Source organism: Cherax quadricarinatus, chromosome 48 (genome assembly GCF_038502225.1).
Source record: "Cherax quadricarinatus isolate ZL_2023a chromosome 48, ASM3850222v1, whole genome shotgun sequence".
NCBI classification, from domain to species: Eukaryota; Metazoa; Arthropoda; class Malacostraca; order Decapoda; family Parastacidae; genus Cherax; species Cherax quadricarinatus.
This window is the reverse complement of record NC_091339.1, coordinates 1,358,675-1,377,346: the sequence shown is the minus strand read 5'-3', so window position 1 is coordinate 1,377,346 and position 18,672 is coordinate 1,358,675. Positions and strand designations below refer to the sequence as shown.

General features: G+C 40.8%; 1 protein-coding gene and 1 long non-coding RNA gene across 5 annotated transcripts in view; one reads left to right on the top strand and one right to left on the bottom strand.

Moving 5' to 3' along the window:
• The window catches only part of LOC128696113 (uncharacterized), a 64,122-nt gene extending 56,740 nt beyond the window's left edge, over positions 1–7,382 (top strand). For all 4 annotated transcript variants that reach the window (XM_053787199.2, XM_053787198.2, XM_053787197.2 and 1 more), the window contains exons 4-7: positions 453–569; positions 2,172–2,442; positions 3,879–4,053; positions 5,618–7,382. In XM_053787199.2, the coding sequence (XP_053643174.2) occupies positions 453–569; positions 2,172–2,442; positions 3,879–4,053; positions 5,618–5,759 (705 nt within the window). In that variant the 3' untranslated portion in view covers positions 5,760–7,382. The remainder of the gene's footprint in view (positions 1–452; positions 570–2,171; positions 2,443–3,878; positions 4,054–5,617) is intronic.
• LOC138854065 (uncharacterized) lies at positions 487–15,374 on the bottom strand. Its single transcript, XR_011393260.1, has 4 exons — positions 15,183–15,374; positions 6,671–6,865; positions 5,597–5,862; positions 487–622 (listed from the first exon to the last, which is right to left on the bottom strand). It is a non-coding gene; the product is annotated as an uncharacterized lncRNA (long non-coding RNA).
• Between the last annotated feature and the right edge of the window lie 3,298 nt (positions 15,375–18,672).

Here is an 18,672-nt window from a genome sequence, read left to right as displayed (position 1 = left end):
TTTAATCACTTAGATAGGGTTAACTAAACTTTCAGTGCATATACACCGCGAGATATATGCCTCTCGGTGTATATATACTCATACCTTCCGGTGCATACACACTGAGATATACACCTCTGTATATGCACTGCGTATATTTACCGAGATATACACCTCTCGGTGTGCATATACTGCCATGTCAATTCTCCTTGGTCGACTGTTGTTAGATGCATACTAGAGGTTTGTAAACTCTGTCTATATTATTATTATTATTATTATTATTATTATTACATTAAGTTCCTTGAGGAAATAGGAGTCAATCACCTTCGATCCTAGCAAGGAGAGATCGATTCCAGTTCCCTAGATCAAGAGCCCTTTACCGGCACCAAGAAATCGTCGTCGAGAGAGAGAAGGGAGGGCTCTGAAATGAGCTGAGGTAAACTGATTTGCATACAAATGTGATACTACTGCAGGTACTGACGGAGGGGATCCGTCGCCTTACCTTCCACGCCTGGGTGCTTGCCAACGGCTGTCTCGCCGCATTCTCCTTCACCTTCGGTATCTGGCTCCTGCAGGAGATGACGCCGCAGGTGAGCTTTCAACACCTCCGCACCTCTCATCATGTGGTGGCTACCAGCCAGCGCTGTAAGAATGGTGGTTGTAATGGCGGTTATGGTAGTTGGGGAGCTGATCGTGATAATGGTGGCTGTAATAGTTGTTACAATTATTATTATTATTATCACTATGAGCTGTTCTAGCAAAAATAAAGTGAGGTTTCTGGGAGACTTAAAAACTTCAGGGAGAATGTTTTCGAGGGACCTGAAAGGTTCACATATAATGCTGGAGATGGACATCATGGGTTCATATATAACGTTTGAAAGAGACCTCATAGGCTTAGCTATAATGCTTAAGAGGAACCTCATAGGTTCAGATACAATGCTTGAGAGGGACCTCATAGGTTCAGATACAATACTTGAGAGGGATCTCATAGGTTCAGATACAATGCTTGAGAGGGACCTCATAGGTTCAGATACAATGCTTGAGAGGGACCTCATAGGTTCAGATACAATACTTGAGAGGGACCTCATAGGTTCAGATACAATGCTTGAGAGGGACCTCATAGGTTCAGATACAATGCTTGAGAGGGACCTCATAGGTTCAGACACAATGCTTGAGAGGGACCTCATGGGTTCAGATACAATGCTTGAGAGGGACCTCATAGGTTCAGATACAATGCTTGAGAGGGACCTCATAGGTTTAGATACAATGCTTGAGAGGGACCTCATAGGTTCAGATACAATGCTTGAGAGGGACCTCATAGGTTTAGATACAATGCTTGAGAGAGACCTCATAGGTTCAGATACAATGCTTGAGAGGGACCTCATAGGTTCAGATATAATGCGTGAGAGGGATCTGGTTAATACTAACAATGCTCTTTTGTCATGTTAATGATCATAGCCATCCTATAAACTAGCCTTCACAGACGTTGTCTTGTGGAATCTGTCCTTATACACAGCATTCCTAACATAAATCTTATTCCCGGTTTTGTTTCAACATATGCTTCCCCTTTTCAATACATTTTCAAATGTTCTAATCTTAGGAACACTAGTAACATGACCTGACCTATGCCTTCTCACCTAGTCTCTTGGCCTCTCTTCTCTTTTTCCTTCATTTCTCTTGTCTTTTGATTTTTTCCTTGTTTTTTTCTTTCCTAGCTTGAGTCATTAGGGCCACTGCAGTGCTCCTGTTTTATTTTCTTTGTTTTCTTTACGAGTCCCTTATGGACGTGTGTTAGAGAGTGGAATTACCTGTTTTTCATCCCATGAGATATAATTACTACTACTAATTACTACGACTACTACTATCTCTACTACTACGTCCAATAGTAATATATGTGTATATGTATACATATGCAAAAGTATACATCCACACACACATACATATACACATATGCAAAAGTATACATACTCCCCAGACATATTTAAATATTTTGGCGCAGTAGAAATTCATGATTGTCCTGCACTTTTCTTGCTGCGTGGTTAATGTATAGAGGGTCTGGGGTTATAGGATACTCGGGATACCTTTCTCAGATCATTGAGGTGTAGGGAGTCTGTGGTTATGGGATACCTGTGACATCTTCCTTGAATCGGAATACTGGGACCACGCAGCAACCAAAAGTTTCGTTGTTTCAGGGTTCAGCACTTGCGGCGCAGACGTGGGCCCTGACTCTGACTCTAATTTCTGAGGGACTGGCTCTGCACGCCCAGCGATGGCTCCTGTCCCATGTCGGGCTGCAGGGAACGATGGGTGTGGGTGGTGTGGGCATAATGCTGCACTTGGCCACCATGTGGGTTGCCTCGGAGAATGTTAACCTGATGGTGGTGTCCCACGCTGGGCTGGGTTGTGGCCTGGCTCTAATGTGGATTGCTGTTAAGAACAACTCTCTACTCCTGGCCACTGTCAGTAAGTCTTCTTTACACTGTCAAAAGAACTCCTTACTCCATTGTAAGTAAATCTTCCTCACACTGCCAAGAACTCTACTAGACACTGCAATCTTCCTCACACCCACATAAACAAAGAAAAATTTCATTCATAAGTTCTGCAAAATAACCAGAGAAAAAAATAGTGAAATTCCAAGCACTGTTGTGGTTTCTCACAAAGCACTTGGAATTTCACAATTTTTTTCATTGATTATTTTACATATTGTGATATCTCCTGTTTACTGTGATCCTATGGCCAAAGTTCTTATGTATATCAATGATGGAATATGCTGACAAGTATGTACATGAGACACAAAATGCGATTTGTGGCAATTTATTGACAAAATGTTTCATTCACTAGGGACATTTTCAATTTTCCATATTGATAAAGTTCTGGGTGGATGAAACGTTTCTTAATAAAATGTCTTAAACAGCACCATATAAATAACCCGCACATAGGAGACTGGCTAGTTAACGGTCCAAGTCAAACCGAAACGTTGTCATAAGTTTCAGTCTCCTATGTGCAGGTTCTTTATGCATTGTTCCAGTCAGGGTATTATGCCTTTTAATTTACCATAAACCACACGTGTCTTATTTACATACATAAGTTGTTTACCAACCGTGATTCAAATTCACAATACAGTTGCCGGGACAAGTGACAACTCATACATTGGTAATGGAAACTACGTTTTGATCCGTTCTGGATTATGAAGTTGCGACCCAGAAACATTTCTGGATGTCAACTGAAAAGTCTAGTTTCCATTCACAGTTTGTGGGCTAGTAATGAAATTATTTACTAATTATCTGAATGAACAAATTTTCAAGTCATGCCCTAGATAATGTCCCAAAATGAGCCATAACATTGTCTAAAGATTCAACTTCAGATTGTGGATTATTTGTGAATCATTCCCATAACTCACACTCAGCTCACACACTGAGGTTCAGTGCTCGAATCTCCTCTGGTCCGGCTGGAAAACATTAGGAATGTGTTTCCACAAGACACCTGTTGTCCCTGTCCACCCATCAGTTCAAAATGGGTACCTGGGTGTTAGTGGACTGGTGTGGGTCGCATGCTAGGACAAAACTGACCTAATTTGCCCGAAATGCTCAGCATAACAAGCGGCTTTCTATATAGCAATGTCATTGATGTCAGCTTGGCCTGTATACCATATACAGTGGACCCCCGGTTAACGATATTTCTTCACTCCAGAAGTATGTTCAGGTGCCAGTACTGACCGAATTTGTTCCCATAAGAAATATTGTGAAGTAGATTAGTCCATTTCAGACCCCCAAACATACACGTACAAACGCACTTACATAATTGGTCACATTCGGAGGTAATCGTTATGCGGGGGTCCACTGTACATGTACTTGTAGTAAATAAAGATATTATTCTTTATTCCACGTTGTTGCCACCAGCTGATCAAGAGCGGGAGGCGTGGGCTTCATGGTGGTGCTGGCGTCTCGGCCTGAGCCTAGGAGCAGTTGTGTGGGGTGCGGGTATAGGGAAAAGTGTGAGATCACTGTTGCTGCCTGCAACACTCATCTCTGCCGCCGTTGCCTCCACCGTTGGTGTAGCAGCCATCATCACAAGGTAATGCCATGCCGCCGCTGATGCTCTTATTGTTATACATTAGTATCACTATTATTTTTATATTACTATTTCCCTTTTTTATATAAGTTGGTGTTTGTCAAGTCGTAATTTTAAGATACTCATTTAATTACTGGTTTGGCCTGTGGGTCAAGACGTGTGTCAGAGACAAAGATGAGGATGGTTAAAGAAAGTCTCTGAAGAAGATAGGCACTTGTGAATGAGAGATAAACGTTCCTTTGTTCCACTCTTGCATCTAGATATCAGCATAACTGGATTTGTGTTTACACACTTGTTGGGACTGGTCTAAGTTCCAAAGTTCCTAGAGTATCCAGATGACAGGTGTCGTGTGGGGACATTCAGTAATACAAGGTAGGAACAGAATATCCAAAGGATTCTACTAATGACTTTTAAGTAGTACATTCTGTGTTCATACAACTGCTGCTGTCAATTGTGTGGAGTCCCCGAGCTCATGCTGACTGTTTTCCACATAACAGCAACTCAAAGAAAAACACATTTACCATTGTTCACACCACAGTTTCCTTTCCAGAAGGGCAGAGGCATTACGATTCAGAGTTGACCCACAGAACTTCCCAATTTCCAAAGAACGCACACTGTACTTTCTATCTCCAAAACTCAAGTCTGGCTAGCCAGTTTTTGTGAAACTTGGTACATCTCAATACATCTTTCACACTTTACTTTAAACATTAACTAGAACGTTTCTTATACTTACCATCCAACCTAAATTTATACACCATCTTAGTTTACACTGTCCTATTCTTTCTAAATGTCCAAAACATCCCATCAGCGCCTCTTCTAATCTGATTTTTACCTTTGAAACCCTGTATGACCCTTATGGGTTAGTACTTAGTTATGATTTTAATAATAATAATAATTTTTTTTTATTCCTTATTCTCTGCACATTACTCAAACCATATATTGATCTCCAGTTAGATCAATAATATTCTCGCTATTTCTGGCTCTTTTTTTTTTTAAGTGTTTGTTATTCTAACGGACGAATATTTACAAGTTTCATAGCTTATAATGGGAACCAATGAATCATATGTTCCCAGCCTCTTATAATAAAGATTTGTACTTGTATTTGTATACAAAATGCACACATACACAGTGAGAATCTGAAAACTAGTTGTTAATGACATGTTGGTGGTGGTGGTGGTGCTGGTGGTGGTGACAATATCGTTCCTTGATCCACACTGACACGACTTTCCAAAATCAATAAATACAACAAATAGATGGTTTATTTAAATGTTGCCCACTCATTTGCATCAACACAATACTGCCCACTCATGTCCATCAATACAAATACCTGATCTACACATCCATTTTAATGATACTAATAAAGTATCACACAAGGGTACAGGTAGAAGTTAAAGAGGTGAATGACTCACAGAGATGTAATGAAATACTATTTTAGCCTGAGGCAGTCAAGGCAGATTCCATACAGTTTTAAGAGTGGGTATGATAAGGGCTCTGAGACCAAGAACAGTGGCCTGTTAGTAAGTACTACATTAGTAATAGTACTAACTCTAGCTTGGTATTTTGGCAGACGACACTGGCGGACCCGGAGGCATATCTACCACACACTTGACCTCAACATGGCCAATAATGCCGACGAAGACGACGACGACGACCCCTGTGAAGATGACTGGTTGGTAAGAAGAGCCAAGAAGGAAGGCATCACGCTCTGAACATGACAATGATGACCCCTGTGAAGACGACTGGTTGGCAAGAAGAGCCAAGAAGGAAGGCATCACGCTCTGAATGCGACGATGACGACCCCTTTGAAGACGACTGGTTTAAAAGAAAAATGAGAGGAAGATTATGGGCGACCTTGACTGGCTATTATTACTGCCAAAGTTTGGAACAATCAAGAACATTAACATTAAAAAAGGAATAATTTACTTATCGGGAAGAAAATTAAAGAAAAAATAAAATTAAGATATATCAATTATAATTATTATTATCATATTCATGAAATGCTCTAAACCCACGTGGCCTATATCTTTGATTTTGAAAACTGAAAAAAAAACGTGATTTGTGCTAATATGAATAATAAATGAAAATCTGAAATATAAAAAAAATATATGATGTGGCCTCAGTAATTTAAAGTATGAAATAAAATTTTATTTCATTACTACAGTTAATACATGTAATAATGCCGTGTTGGCCTAACCTCTGCAAGCAGTACCAGACTGGGAAAGTTCTCAAGCAAGAAAAATGTCACGAGGAAGTCTTCTTATAAACAAGTGGCAAAAATATTGTCTTGACTATCTGGATGGTGTATAAACTACTGCAACTTGCTAGTGAACAACTGAGCTTTTATATACGTACTTGTAGGCGCATATGTAAAGCTCTAGAAAACAATAATAAGAATTCATTTTTTGAAACAGTAACAACGGGTGTATTTTTTTTTTTTTTAGGATGTAAAGTTCTAATTAAAGCAAAAAAGATATTTGGTCCATTGACTTATCTTATTGCTGTTGTGAGAGAAACTTTTTACGGTAGATGTTACTAAGATACACGATTCATTTTTTGGTCGTAATATTTCTCCAAGACTTTAATAAAATATTTTGTAGATGTTTGAGAAAATGTACATTACCTGTGCTTGTAGTTTTCATGTTCAGTAGGGTAGGTGATTATCATCGTCCCAGTGTCCTGGTTAGTGGTACCTGACCAGACTTTAATGTTGACAGCTCAGTCAGTCAGTCTGTGCTTGTTTCAAGCAGTCTGACGTAGGGCACCACAACCCTTGGTAATGATACAGATCTGGTGTCCTTTTCTTGGTGGTACAACCCTAAGATGAAGTTTAAAAAATGTGGCATATAAATTCAATTGGTCATCCAATGTTTCATTTATTTTTGTGGTTGTTGAATTATTTGTCCTTCACACCTTTTTCCCCTTTGTTTTAAACTTTGTTAATTGGTGTTTAATTACATGAGTCTTCACAGTATATTTAGACTGTTCCCACAGAATCTTTGTTTTAAATAGTTATTATTACTGTTATTGGGAAGTATTAAACCTGTAGTAGTCATACAGCTTCTGGGAAATGAGGGAAATGAATAGGTTGAATTCCTTGAATTAAGAGCTCCTTACCTACATCATGACACCTTTGCGATGTAAACAGTTTTAATTACCCTGGTTGTGTGATTGTGCTAGGCTGGGACTCTTAAACATAGTGTTAAATGAAGAATAATTCGAGAATTTAGTAGTGTGAAATGATGGATAATTAAAAAATGTTATAGAGATAACTGAGAAATAATTAAATAATGTTATAGCATGAAATGAAGACTAATTAAAGAAGATAATAAATACTGTTTTTTTTTTTATCAAATGTTATATATGGCACATTGTGCTGCTATTCTATTTACATGACATTTTACAACCTTTTTGTTTTTATTTTGTTGTAACATGAGGCCTCATTTGACCAGCTTCAAAGTTTCAACCCTAGTGTACAGTAACTAGGGCAAGGTTCTAGGTGCAATTGGGATATGCAGGTACCCTATGACCAAAGTTATTCAAGAAAGCTATTTTTATCATACTTAGGGGGAAGATCTAAACCCACAGAGGACATTCAGTACCTGGGGAAAGTGAGACAATAAATTCTTTGGATCAAGAACCATTCAAAGGATCAAGGTGCCTCCCATGAAGGGTTAGGGTGGTTGAGTTCAAGCTTCAGAGCCAGTCTCAACTTTCCATCTACTAAGCTTAGTTTTTACTTAGAGCTTATTTGTAGCTAACAGAACAACTATGCTCATGAGGTCTAGTTGTCAGTGTTCAATCTATGATAAAAACTTTATCACCTACCTGTAATTAACTATTAAATCTGGTTAGGTGATAGTATATCACCTGGAACTTAACTGATTACCTGTGACTCTTGTTAAAGTAATTACTAATTTTATTAGTGCAAGAGAACAACTACATTACATTGTTTTACTTGAAAATGCTCCTTCTTGTAAACTGGATGATCAAGTTGGGACTTACTGTAACTTATTTACTAACAAGAGCAATCATTGCTTATACAGTACTTTGATTGGTATTATCATAAGTACTGTACATGTATTTTTTTAACACGTTGGCTGTTTCCCACCAAGGCACGGTGACCCAAAATGAAAGAAAAAAACTTTCATCAGCATTCAGCACTTTCACAATCACTCATACATAATCAATGTCTGCAGAGGCTCTCAGATATGACAGTTTAGATGTCCCACCAAACTGCTAATATACCAAACCTCTCCTTTAAAGTGCAGGCATTGTACTTCCCATTTCCAGGACTCAAATCCGGCTAACTGGGAACAAGTACATATTTTTTTTTTTCAACAGGTCGGCCGTCTCCCACCGAGGCAGGGTGACCCAAAAAGAAAGAAAATCCCCAAAAAGAAAATACTTTCATCATTCAACACTTTCACCTCACTCACACATAATCACTGTTGTTGCAGAGGTGCTCAGAACACAACAGTTTAGAAGCATATACATATAAAGATACACAACATATCCCTCCAAACTGGTAGTAGGTTGGTAGACAGCAGCCACCCAGGGAGGTACTACCATCCTGCCAAGTGAGTGTAAAACGAAAGCCTGTAATTGTTTTACATGATGGTAGGATTGCTGGTGTCTTGTCTGACTCATAAATATGCAAGATTACAGGTATGTCTTGCTACTTCTACTTACACTTAGGTCACACTACACATACATGTACATGTTTATTTATACACACTCATCTGAGTTTTCTTTGATTTTATCTTAATAGTTCTTGGTCTTATTACTTTTCCTTTTATATCCATGGGGAAGTGGAATAAGAATCTTTCCTCCGTAAGCCATGCATGTTGTAAAAGTCAACTAAAATGCCGGGAACAATGGGCTAGTAACCCCTTTTTCTGTAAAGATTACTAAAAAGAATAAGAAGTACATATATACTGTACAAAAGAAGTGTGTATGTAACCATAAAACAAAAATTATAAATCCCACAGTCTGGCACAAGTAAAAGCCTTAATTTAACAAACCCCAATTTAATGGATTTTGGATTTAAATGACAAAATCTGTATTCTCAAATCACTCTTGATGATCCCATATTGCCTTTTAATTTCTATGCTTCAAGTTCTCTGCATGGCATTCACATCAAACATTCTTCTCCAGAAAGGCATCTCCGCTGCCTCTTGCTGCCTCACCACAGCATTCAAAATACAGTGGAACCTCAGTTTTCGTGATTAATCCATTCGAAAAAGTCTGATGAAAACCGTATTGTACAAAAACTGAAGCAATATTTCCCGTAAGAAATACATAATGTAAATCCAATTAATCCATTCCAGACACCCAAAAATATTAACAAAAAATACATTTTATTTAGAATAGCTATAGTTTTACATATAGAAAAAATGAGAAATAAATATAAAGACTAATGAAATGGATAAATGAACATTTAACATCATTTGTACCTTTTACATTCGGCCCCACGTTTGTCCAAACTTGCAGCCTTGCCATGCCTTACCACACTGTGTATGCCAGTTTGCTTCTTGAAATTGTCGAACCAGCCTCTGCTGGCCTTAAATTCACTAACAGCAGCACTCATTCCAGGCAGTTTCTTTGCAAGATCTGCATGCAACTGCCTTGCCTTTTTTCAAGTTATCGCCTCCAAAACACTGTTTTTCATTGATCCACACCAACAACAACTTCTCAACATCTTCGATTGTTTGCGATCTCTGTTTTGTTAGCACATTTACCCCTTTTGCAACATCAGCTTTCTTGATTTCTTTTTTTCTTCACCAGGATGGAGCTGATCCTTGAAGTGGACTTCCCGTACATCCTGGCGAGATCGGCCATGCATACGCCACTTTTGTACTTTGCCACGAGTTCTTTCTTGAATTCTATCGTGTTTCTAGCCTTCTTTATCAAAGGGCTGGCACTCAGAACTTTCTTTGGCCCCATGTTGGCTTACTTAGCAGTCGCACTCAATAAACAAGCACAAAAAACAAAGGATTATTATGAAATGTTTTGGATGAACGTGCGGGGTGATGCTCACTCAACGAGAAACAAAGGCAGACTGAGTCACGAATGCATGAGATGCTTTGTGTGGAAGCTTGAGTGGCTGAGCCACCCAGGCAGGCAGTCGAGTTTGGTATGGACCATTTTCAACTCTACAAAAACCGAGCAGATGTACGAAAACTGGGACAAAATTTCGATGAAAAAAGTCGTTGAAAACCGAATACGAAAACTAGGGCATACGAAAACCGAGGTTCCACTGTACATGCCTCTCTACTCTGATACATTTCCTTTTTGGCCATACATGAACTTTTTCTTTCCAGATACAGGTCTCCCTCAACATTCGCGAGGGTTAGGGGATCAAGAGCCTCGCGAATGTTGAAAAACCGTGAATGTTTGGTGCCCCAATATATTGTAGGGAAATATAATGCAATATTGCTTCCTTAACTTGTTGAACCATGAGCAATCATAAAATACATGAAAACGTCATAAATTGTACTAAATATATACATGTTATGCTTTAATAACATGTATGTTATTAAATACCACAGACTCCACCACTGCCTCCACCTCTTCCTCAACCACTGCGAGTCCCTACTACCCTCCCACTGACCCCCGCAACTGGCAGCCAGCCCTCCCACCACTGTGTGGTGAGTGTTTTGTTTGTTCATTATTTGCTATTAAACTACAGTATAAATAATGTAAACCCATTCATGACTGCATATTGGAATGGCTAATCGGACAGGTATTGGACGGTGACATCATGTGTTTACTCTTGAACACAGCAAAGAATCAAACATTTTTGCTACTGCTAATAATAACAATAGTAATAATAATAATAATAATAATAATAATAATAATAATAATAATAATAATAATAATAATAATAATACGATATAATTGAAGAAGGAAATTGTACAAAAATACGAGGGAGTGGTTGACACATTGTCAGTGTGGCTTTGTTTATGCTGGAGTGAACATTAGTCTCCCTCCTCTTCCAAAATAATTCAAAGTTTATTCTCTATAAGGATTACAATGCTGAGTTAACAGAAATTTGGTTATTGTGTGGTTTACATGTAGTAAAATTGTGATTACAGAGTGTACCACTAGAACGCTTAGCATGGCTAGGCATTTCGGGCAGACTTAGTTTTATTTTTAATTGTAAAATATTACAAATTATGAGGTAAGTTGGTATTATGGCTAAGTGACTAAATACTAGTTTGTGAGTTTAGCAATGTGAATGCTTTTGTTTTGGCACAGTACATAGTTTCAGTATTGGAGTATCACAGGATTCATTATTTTAAGATTGAGATTAATATTTCTGTTTATGGTCAAATGAGTGAGTGAGTTTAAGTGTGAACCACCAGGTGGTATTCATGTAGTTAGTTGACGGGGTGTATCAGGGAGATAAGATGTTTTCTAATGGTAGTTTTGAAGGTGATGAATGTGTCTGCAGTTCTAGAGTTCTCAGGTAGGGTATTCCAGATTTTAGGGCCTTTGACATACATTGAATTTTTGTAAAGGTTTAGTCGGACACGGGGAATGTCGTAGAGATGTTTGTGTCTGGTGTTATGCCTGTGGGTTCTGTCACAACTATCAAGAAAGCGTTTTAGGTCAAGGTTGATATTAGAGTTTAAGGCCCTGTAGATGTAGATTGCACAGTAGTAAGTGTGGATGTACTGAACTGGGAGTAAGTTTAGGTCTATGAAGAGTGGGGGGGTGTGTTGCCAGGGATGGGATTTAGTGATTATTCTTACTGCAGCTTTTTGTTGGGTTATTATTGGCTTTAGGTGTGTTGCTGCAGTTGATCCCCAAGCACAAATAGCATAGGTGAGGTATGGATAAATAAGTGAGTGGTATAGTGTGAGAAGGGCATTTTGCGGCACGTAGTATCGTATCTTGGAGAGGATCCCAACCGTTTTGGATACTTTTTTGGTTATATGCTGGATATGGGTGCTGAAATTCAGGTTGTTGTCAAGGTATAAGCCTAGGAATTTGCCCCCATTATTTCTGGTAATTAGGGTGTTGTCAATCTTAATGTTAATTTGAGCATCTCCTGCTCTGCTACCAAACATAATATAGTAGGTTTTGTCAGTGTTAAGCGTAAGTTTATTGGCTGTCATCCAAGTCGATATTTTAATCAGCTCCTCATTCACAATGGTGTTGAGGGTGGTAAGATTAGGGTGAGAGATGACATAAGTCGTGTCATCAGCAAAGAGAATGGGTTTCAGGTGTTGGGATACGTTTGGAAGGTCATTGATGTATATGAGGAAGAGCAGGGGACCAAGGACACTTCCCTGCGGAACTCCAGTATCAAGTGGCCATGTTGCTGATGCTGTGTCTTTAATGGTGACGTACTGATACCTATTAGTAATGTAAGATTTGAAATAAGCAAGCGCATGGCCTCTTATACCGTAATGATCAAGTTTGTGGAGTAGGATGTCGTGGTCTACTGTGTCAAAAGCTTTTCTTAGGTCAATAAAAATTCCTAGTGGATATTCCTTATTTTCCAATGCTGTGTAAAGCAGATCTAGCATTTTTATGATTGCATCATTAGTGCTTTTATTTTTCCTGAATCCAAATTGGCAGGGGTTGAGTATGTTTTGAGCCGTTATAAATGAATACAATCTCCTGTGCATGAGTTTCTCAAAGATTTTGGATAGCAATGGTAAGTTAGATATTGGCCTATAGTTGTTTAAGTCTGTAGGGTCACCACCTTTATGTATTGGTGTAACCCTTGCCATCTTGAGTAGTTTCGGGAAGGTGCTAGTCTCTAGTGACTTGTTAAAAAGTAATGAAATAGCATGCGAAAGGACATGGGCCGCTCGCTTGTACAGTAATGGTGGGACATGAGACAGATTCCCCGAGTTATTTTTAAGTGACTTTATAATCTCAGTGACTTCCGTGGGCTCAGTTGGTGCAAGATAGAAGGAATTAGGGAAATTCCCATCTAGGTAGTCCCCGGCATGGGCATTGGTATGTGGGATTTTACTGGCGAGATTAGATCCTATGGTTGAGAAGAAGTCGTTTATCTTGTTCAGCGGTTGAGGCAGTGGTATTTAATAACATATATGTTATAAATAATAATAGTACATATTATTAATAACATGTATTATTATTATTAATAACATGTATGTTATTAAATACCACTGCCTCAACAGCTGCCTCAACCACTGCCTCAATCGCTGCCTCAACAGCTGCCTCAACAGCTGCCTCAACCACTGCCTCAATCGCTGCCTCAACAGCTGCCTCACCCACTGCCTCAATCGCTGCCTCAACAGCTGCCTCAACCACTGCCTCAACAGCAGCCTCACCCACTGCCTCAATCGCTGCCTCAACAGCTGCCTCAACAGCTGCCTCAACAGCTGCCTCAATCGCTGCCTCAACCACTGCCTCAATCGCTGCCTCAACAGCTGCCTCACCCACTGCCTCAACAGCTGCCTCACCCACTGCCTCAATCGCTGCCTCAACAGCTGCCTCAACCACTGCCTCAATCGCTGCCTCAACAGCAGCCTCACCCACTGCCTCAATCGCTGCCTCAACAGCAGCCTCACCCACTGCCTCAATCGCTGCCTCAACCACTGCCTCAATCGCTGCCTCAACCACTGCCTCAATCACTGCCTCAACAGCTGCCTCACCCACTGCCTCAATCGCTGCCTCAACAGCTGCCTCAACCACTGCCTCAATCTCTGCCTCAATCGCTGCCTCAACCACTGCCTCAATTGCTGCCTCAACAGCTGCCTCACCCACTGCCTCAATCGCTGCCTCAACAGCTGCCTCAACCACTGCCTCAATCGCTGCCTCAACTGCAATCTGCCTCAATCACTGCCTCAACAGCTGCCTCAATCCACTGCCTCAATCGCTGCCTCAACAGCTGCCTCAACCACTGCCTCAATCTCTGCCTCAATCGCTGCCTCAGCCACTGCCTCTATGGATGCCTCAACAGCTGCCTCAATTGCTGCCTCAATCGCTGCCTCAACCACTGCCTCAATCGCTGCCTCAACAGCTGCCTCACCCACTGCCTCAATTGCTGCCTCAACAGCTGCCTCAACCACTGCCTCAACAGCTGCCTCAATCGCTGCCTCAACAGCTGCCTCAACCACTGCCTCAACAGCAGCCTCACCCACTGCCTCAATCGCTGCCTCAACAGCTGCCTCAACCACTGCCTCAATCGCTGCCTCAACAGCAGCCTCACCCACTGCCTCAATCGCTGCCTCAACAGCTGCCTCAACAGCTGCCTCAACAGCTGCCTCAACAGCTGCCTCACCCACTGCCTCAATCGCTGCCTCAACCACTGCCTCAATCGCTGCCTCAACAGCTGCCTCACCCACTGCCTCAATCGCTGCCTCAACAGCTGCCTCAACCACTGCCTCAACAGCTGCCTCACCCACTGCCTCAACAGCTGCCTCAACCACTGCCTCAATCGCTGCCTCAACAGCAGCCTCACCCACTGCCTCAATCGCTGCCTCAACAGCAGCCTCAACCACTGCCTCAACAGCTGCCTCACCCGCTGCCTCAATCGCTGCCTCAACAGCTGCCTCAACCACTGCCTCAATCGCTGCCTCAACAGCAGCCTCACCCACTGCCTCAACCACTGCCTCAACAGCTGCCTCAACAGCTGCCTCAACAGCTGCCTCAACCACTGCCTCAATCGCTGCCTCAACCACTGCCTCAACAGCTGCCTCAACAGCTGCCTCAACCACTGCCTCAATAGCTGCCTCAACAGCTGCCTCAATCGCTGCCTCTACCACTCCAGTCACACTCAATCTACAAGCACCAAACACAATGAATTATTGTGAAATGTTTGGAAGAGCAGGGAGACTAATATTCACTCCAGCATAAACAGTCACACTGACGATGTGTCAACCACTCCCTCGTATTTTTGTACAACTTCCTTTTTCAATTATATCGTATTTATTATTATTATTATTATTATTATTATTATATTATTACTACTACTACTATTGTTATTATTAGCAGTAGCAGAAATGTTTGATTCTTTGCTTTGTTCAAGAGTAACCACATGTCACCGTCTAATACCTGTCCGAATAGCCATTCCAATATGCAGTCATGAATGGGTTTACATTATTTATACTGCAGTTTAATAGCAAATAATGAACAAACAAAACACTCACCACACTGAGTGGTGGGAGGGCTGGCTGCCAGTTGTGGGGGTCGGTGGGAGGGTAGTAGGGACTCGCAGGTGGCGGGAAACTTGAATATGATTTGGCGGCTGGGAATTTGGTGGCTGGGAATTTGGCGGTTGGGAATTCGCGAATGTGTGAAGCCCGCGAAAGCTGAAAACGTGAATGTTGAGGGAGACCTGTATACATGTTATGCTTTAATAACGTATGTTATTTAATAACATGTATGTTAATAACATGTATGTTATTAGATACCACAGACTCCACCAATGCCTCCACCACTGCGAGTCCCTACTACCCTCCCTCCGACCCCCCCCAACTGGAAGCCAGCCCTCCCACCACTCAGTGTGGTGAGTGTTTTGTTTGTTCATTATTTGCTATTAAACTACAGAATAAATAATATAAACCCATTCATGACTGCATATTGGAATGGCTATTAGGAAAGGTATTAGACGGTGACATCATGTGTTTACTCTTGAACACAGCAAAGAATCGAACATTTCTGCTATTGCTAATAACAACAATAGTAATAATAATAATAATAATAATAATAATAATAATAATAATAAATACGATATAATTGAAGAAGGAAATTGTACAAAAATACGAGGGAGTGGTTGACACATCGTCAGTGTGACTTTGTTTATGCTGGAGTGAACATTAGTCTCCCTGCTCTTCGAAACATTTCACAATAATTCAGCGGTTGATGCAGTGGTATTTAATAATATACATGTTATAAATAATAATAGTACATGTTATTATTAATAACAGTATTATTATTAACATGTATGTATTTAATAACATGTTATAAATAATAATAGTACATATTATTAATAACATGTATTATTATTAACATGTATGTTATTAAATACCATTGCCTCAATCACTGCCTCTACCACTCCAGTCACACTCAATCTACAAGCACCAAACACAATGAATTATTGTGAAATGTTTGGAAGAGCAGGGAGACTAATGTTCACTCCAGCATAAACAAAGTCACACTGACGATGTGTCAACCACTCCCTCGTATTTTTGTACAATTTCCTTCTTCAATTATATCATATTTATTATTATTATTATTATTATTACTATTGTTATTATTAGCTGCAGCAGAAATGTTTAATTCTTTGCAGTGTTCAAGAGTAAACACATGATGTCACCGTCTAATACCTGTCCGAATAGCCATTCCAATATGCAGTCATGAATGGGTTTACATTATTTATACTGTAGTTTAATAGCAAATAATGAACAAACAAAACACTCACCACACTGAGTGGTGGGAGGGCTGGCTGCCAGTTGTGGGGGTCGGAGGGAGGGTAGTAGGGACTCGCAGGTGGCGGGAAACTTAAATATGATTTGGCGGCTGGGAATTTGGTGGCTGGGAATTTGGCGGTTGGGAATTCGCAAATGTGTGAACCCCGTGAAAGTTGAAAACATGAATGTTGAGGGAGACCTGTACTTCAAGGCACCACTCACCTTCCCCTCCCCCTCATTTATTCCACATTTCACCTCATCTTTTGAAGACTCATCCACTGACATGTCCACTTCCAAATATCTGAATGCATCCACTTCCTCCATACCTTCACTCTGATATTCACCCTAGCTGCCCAGTCAGAGGGTCGACAATCCAAATGAATTCTTTTTGAACGAAACCCAAAATTTGGCCATCTCAAAAATCTCTGCCCCAGGCCCAGACTCATGGAACTCCATGTTCATCAAGAAGCCCCTATTGTGTGCCTTCAGCATTCTATGGAGAGGGAGCATGGACACAGGGGTCATCCCACACACACTAAAAACAACAGACATAGCCCCACTCCACAAAGGTGGCAGTAAAGCAATTGCAAAGAACTACAGACTGATAGCACTAACATCCCATATCATAAAAGTCTTTGAAAGGGTTCTAAGAAGCAAGATCGCCAACCACCTAGATACCCATCAATTACACAACCCAGGGCAACACGGGTTTAGAGCAGGTCACTCCTGCCTGTCCCAGCTACTGGACCACTATGACAAAGTCCTGGATGCTGCTGAGGATAAACAAAATAAAGATGTAGTATACACAGACTTTGCAAAAGTTTTCGACAAGTGTGGCCATAGTGTAATAGCACACAAAATGCGTAATAAAGGAATAACAGGAAAATTTGGTAGCTGGATTTATAACTTCCTGATAAATAGAATACAAAGAGTAATAGTAAACAGAGTGAAGTCCCAGACAGCCATGGTGAAAAGCTGTCCCACAAGGCACAGTACTCGCTCCCATTCTATTCCTCATCCTCATTTCGGACATAGACAGAGATGTAAACTATAGGTCCTTGTCTTACTTTGTGAATGATACCCGGATTGCCATGGCAGTGACCTCAATCGACGACACCGCAAGACTCCAAGCGGACATCATCCAAGTCTTCAAATGGGCCACTCAAAACAATATGAAGTTCAATGAGGACAAATTTCAACTACTCAGATATGGAAAACTTAAGGAAGTTAAAAATGTATTAGGGTATACAACAAATTCTAACATTACAATAGAGTGAAAAAGAAATGTGAAGGACCCGGGAGTGATAATGTCAGAGGATCTTGCCTTCAAAGACCACAACAATTATCTACCTCATCTGCTAGGAAAATGATAGGATGGATAATGAGAACCTTCAAAACTAGGGATGCCAAGCCCATGATGATTCTCTTCAAATTGCTTGTTCTCTCTAGGCTGGAATACTGCTGTACACTAACGGCCCCCTTCAAGGCATTGCAGATATTGCAGTCCTAGAGAGCATACAAAGAACTTTCACGGCACACGTAAGTATGATAAGGCACATAAATTACTGGGAACGGTTGAAGGTCCTTGATCTGTATTCCCTGGAATGCAGGCGAGAGAGATACATGATAATATACACCTGGAAGGTCCTGGAGGGATTGTTACCAAACCTGCACATGAAAATCACTCCCTATGAAAGCAAAAGACTCAGCAGGAGATGCAACATTCCCCCGATGAAAAGCACATTGAGAGACAGCACAGTTAGTGTCTGGGGCCCAAGACTGTTCAACTGCCTCCCAGCATACATAAGGGGGATTACCAATAGACCCCTGGCTGTCTTCGAGAAGGCACTGGACAGGCACCTAAAGTCAGTACCTGACCAACCAGGCTGTGGTTCGTACGTCAGTTTGCGTGCATCCAGCAGTAACAGCCTGTTTGAGCAGACCCTGATCCACCATGAGACCTGGTCTCAGACCGAGCTACGAAGGCATTGACCCCCAAAACTCTCTCCAGGTAAACGCCAGGTAGCATTCACTTCATTCACATCTGCCACATGAATTCCCAATCTACCCTGTCACTTACCTATTCCAAATCCATAAATGCAACAAACAGCTTTTCACCCTTTTCTAAATACTGTTCACTTACATACTTCAGTGTAAACGCTTCGATTATACAGTGGACCCCCGCCTTACGAACGCATCATCTTACGTTAAATCCGCCATATGCAGC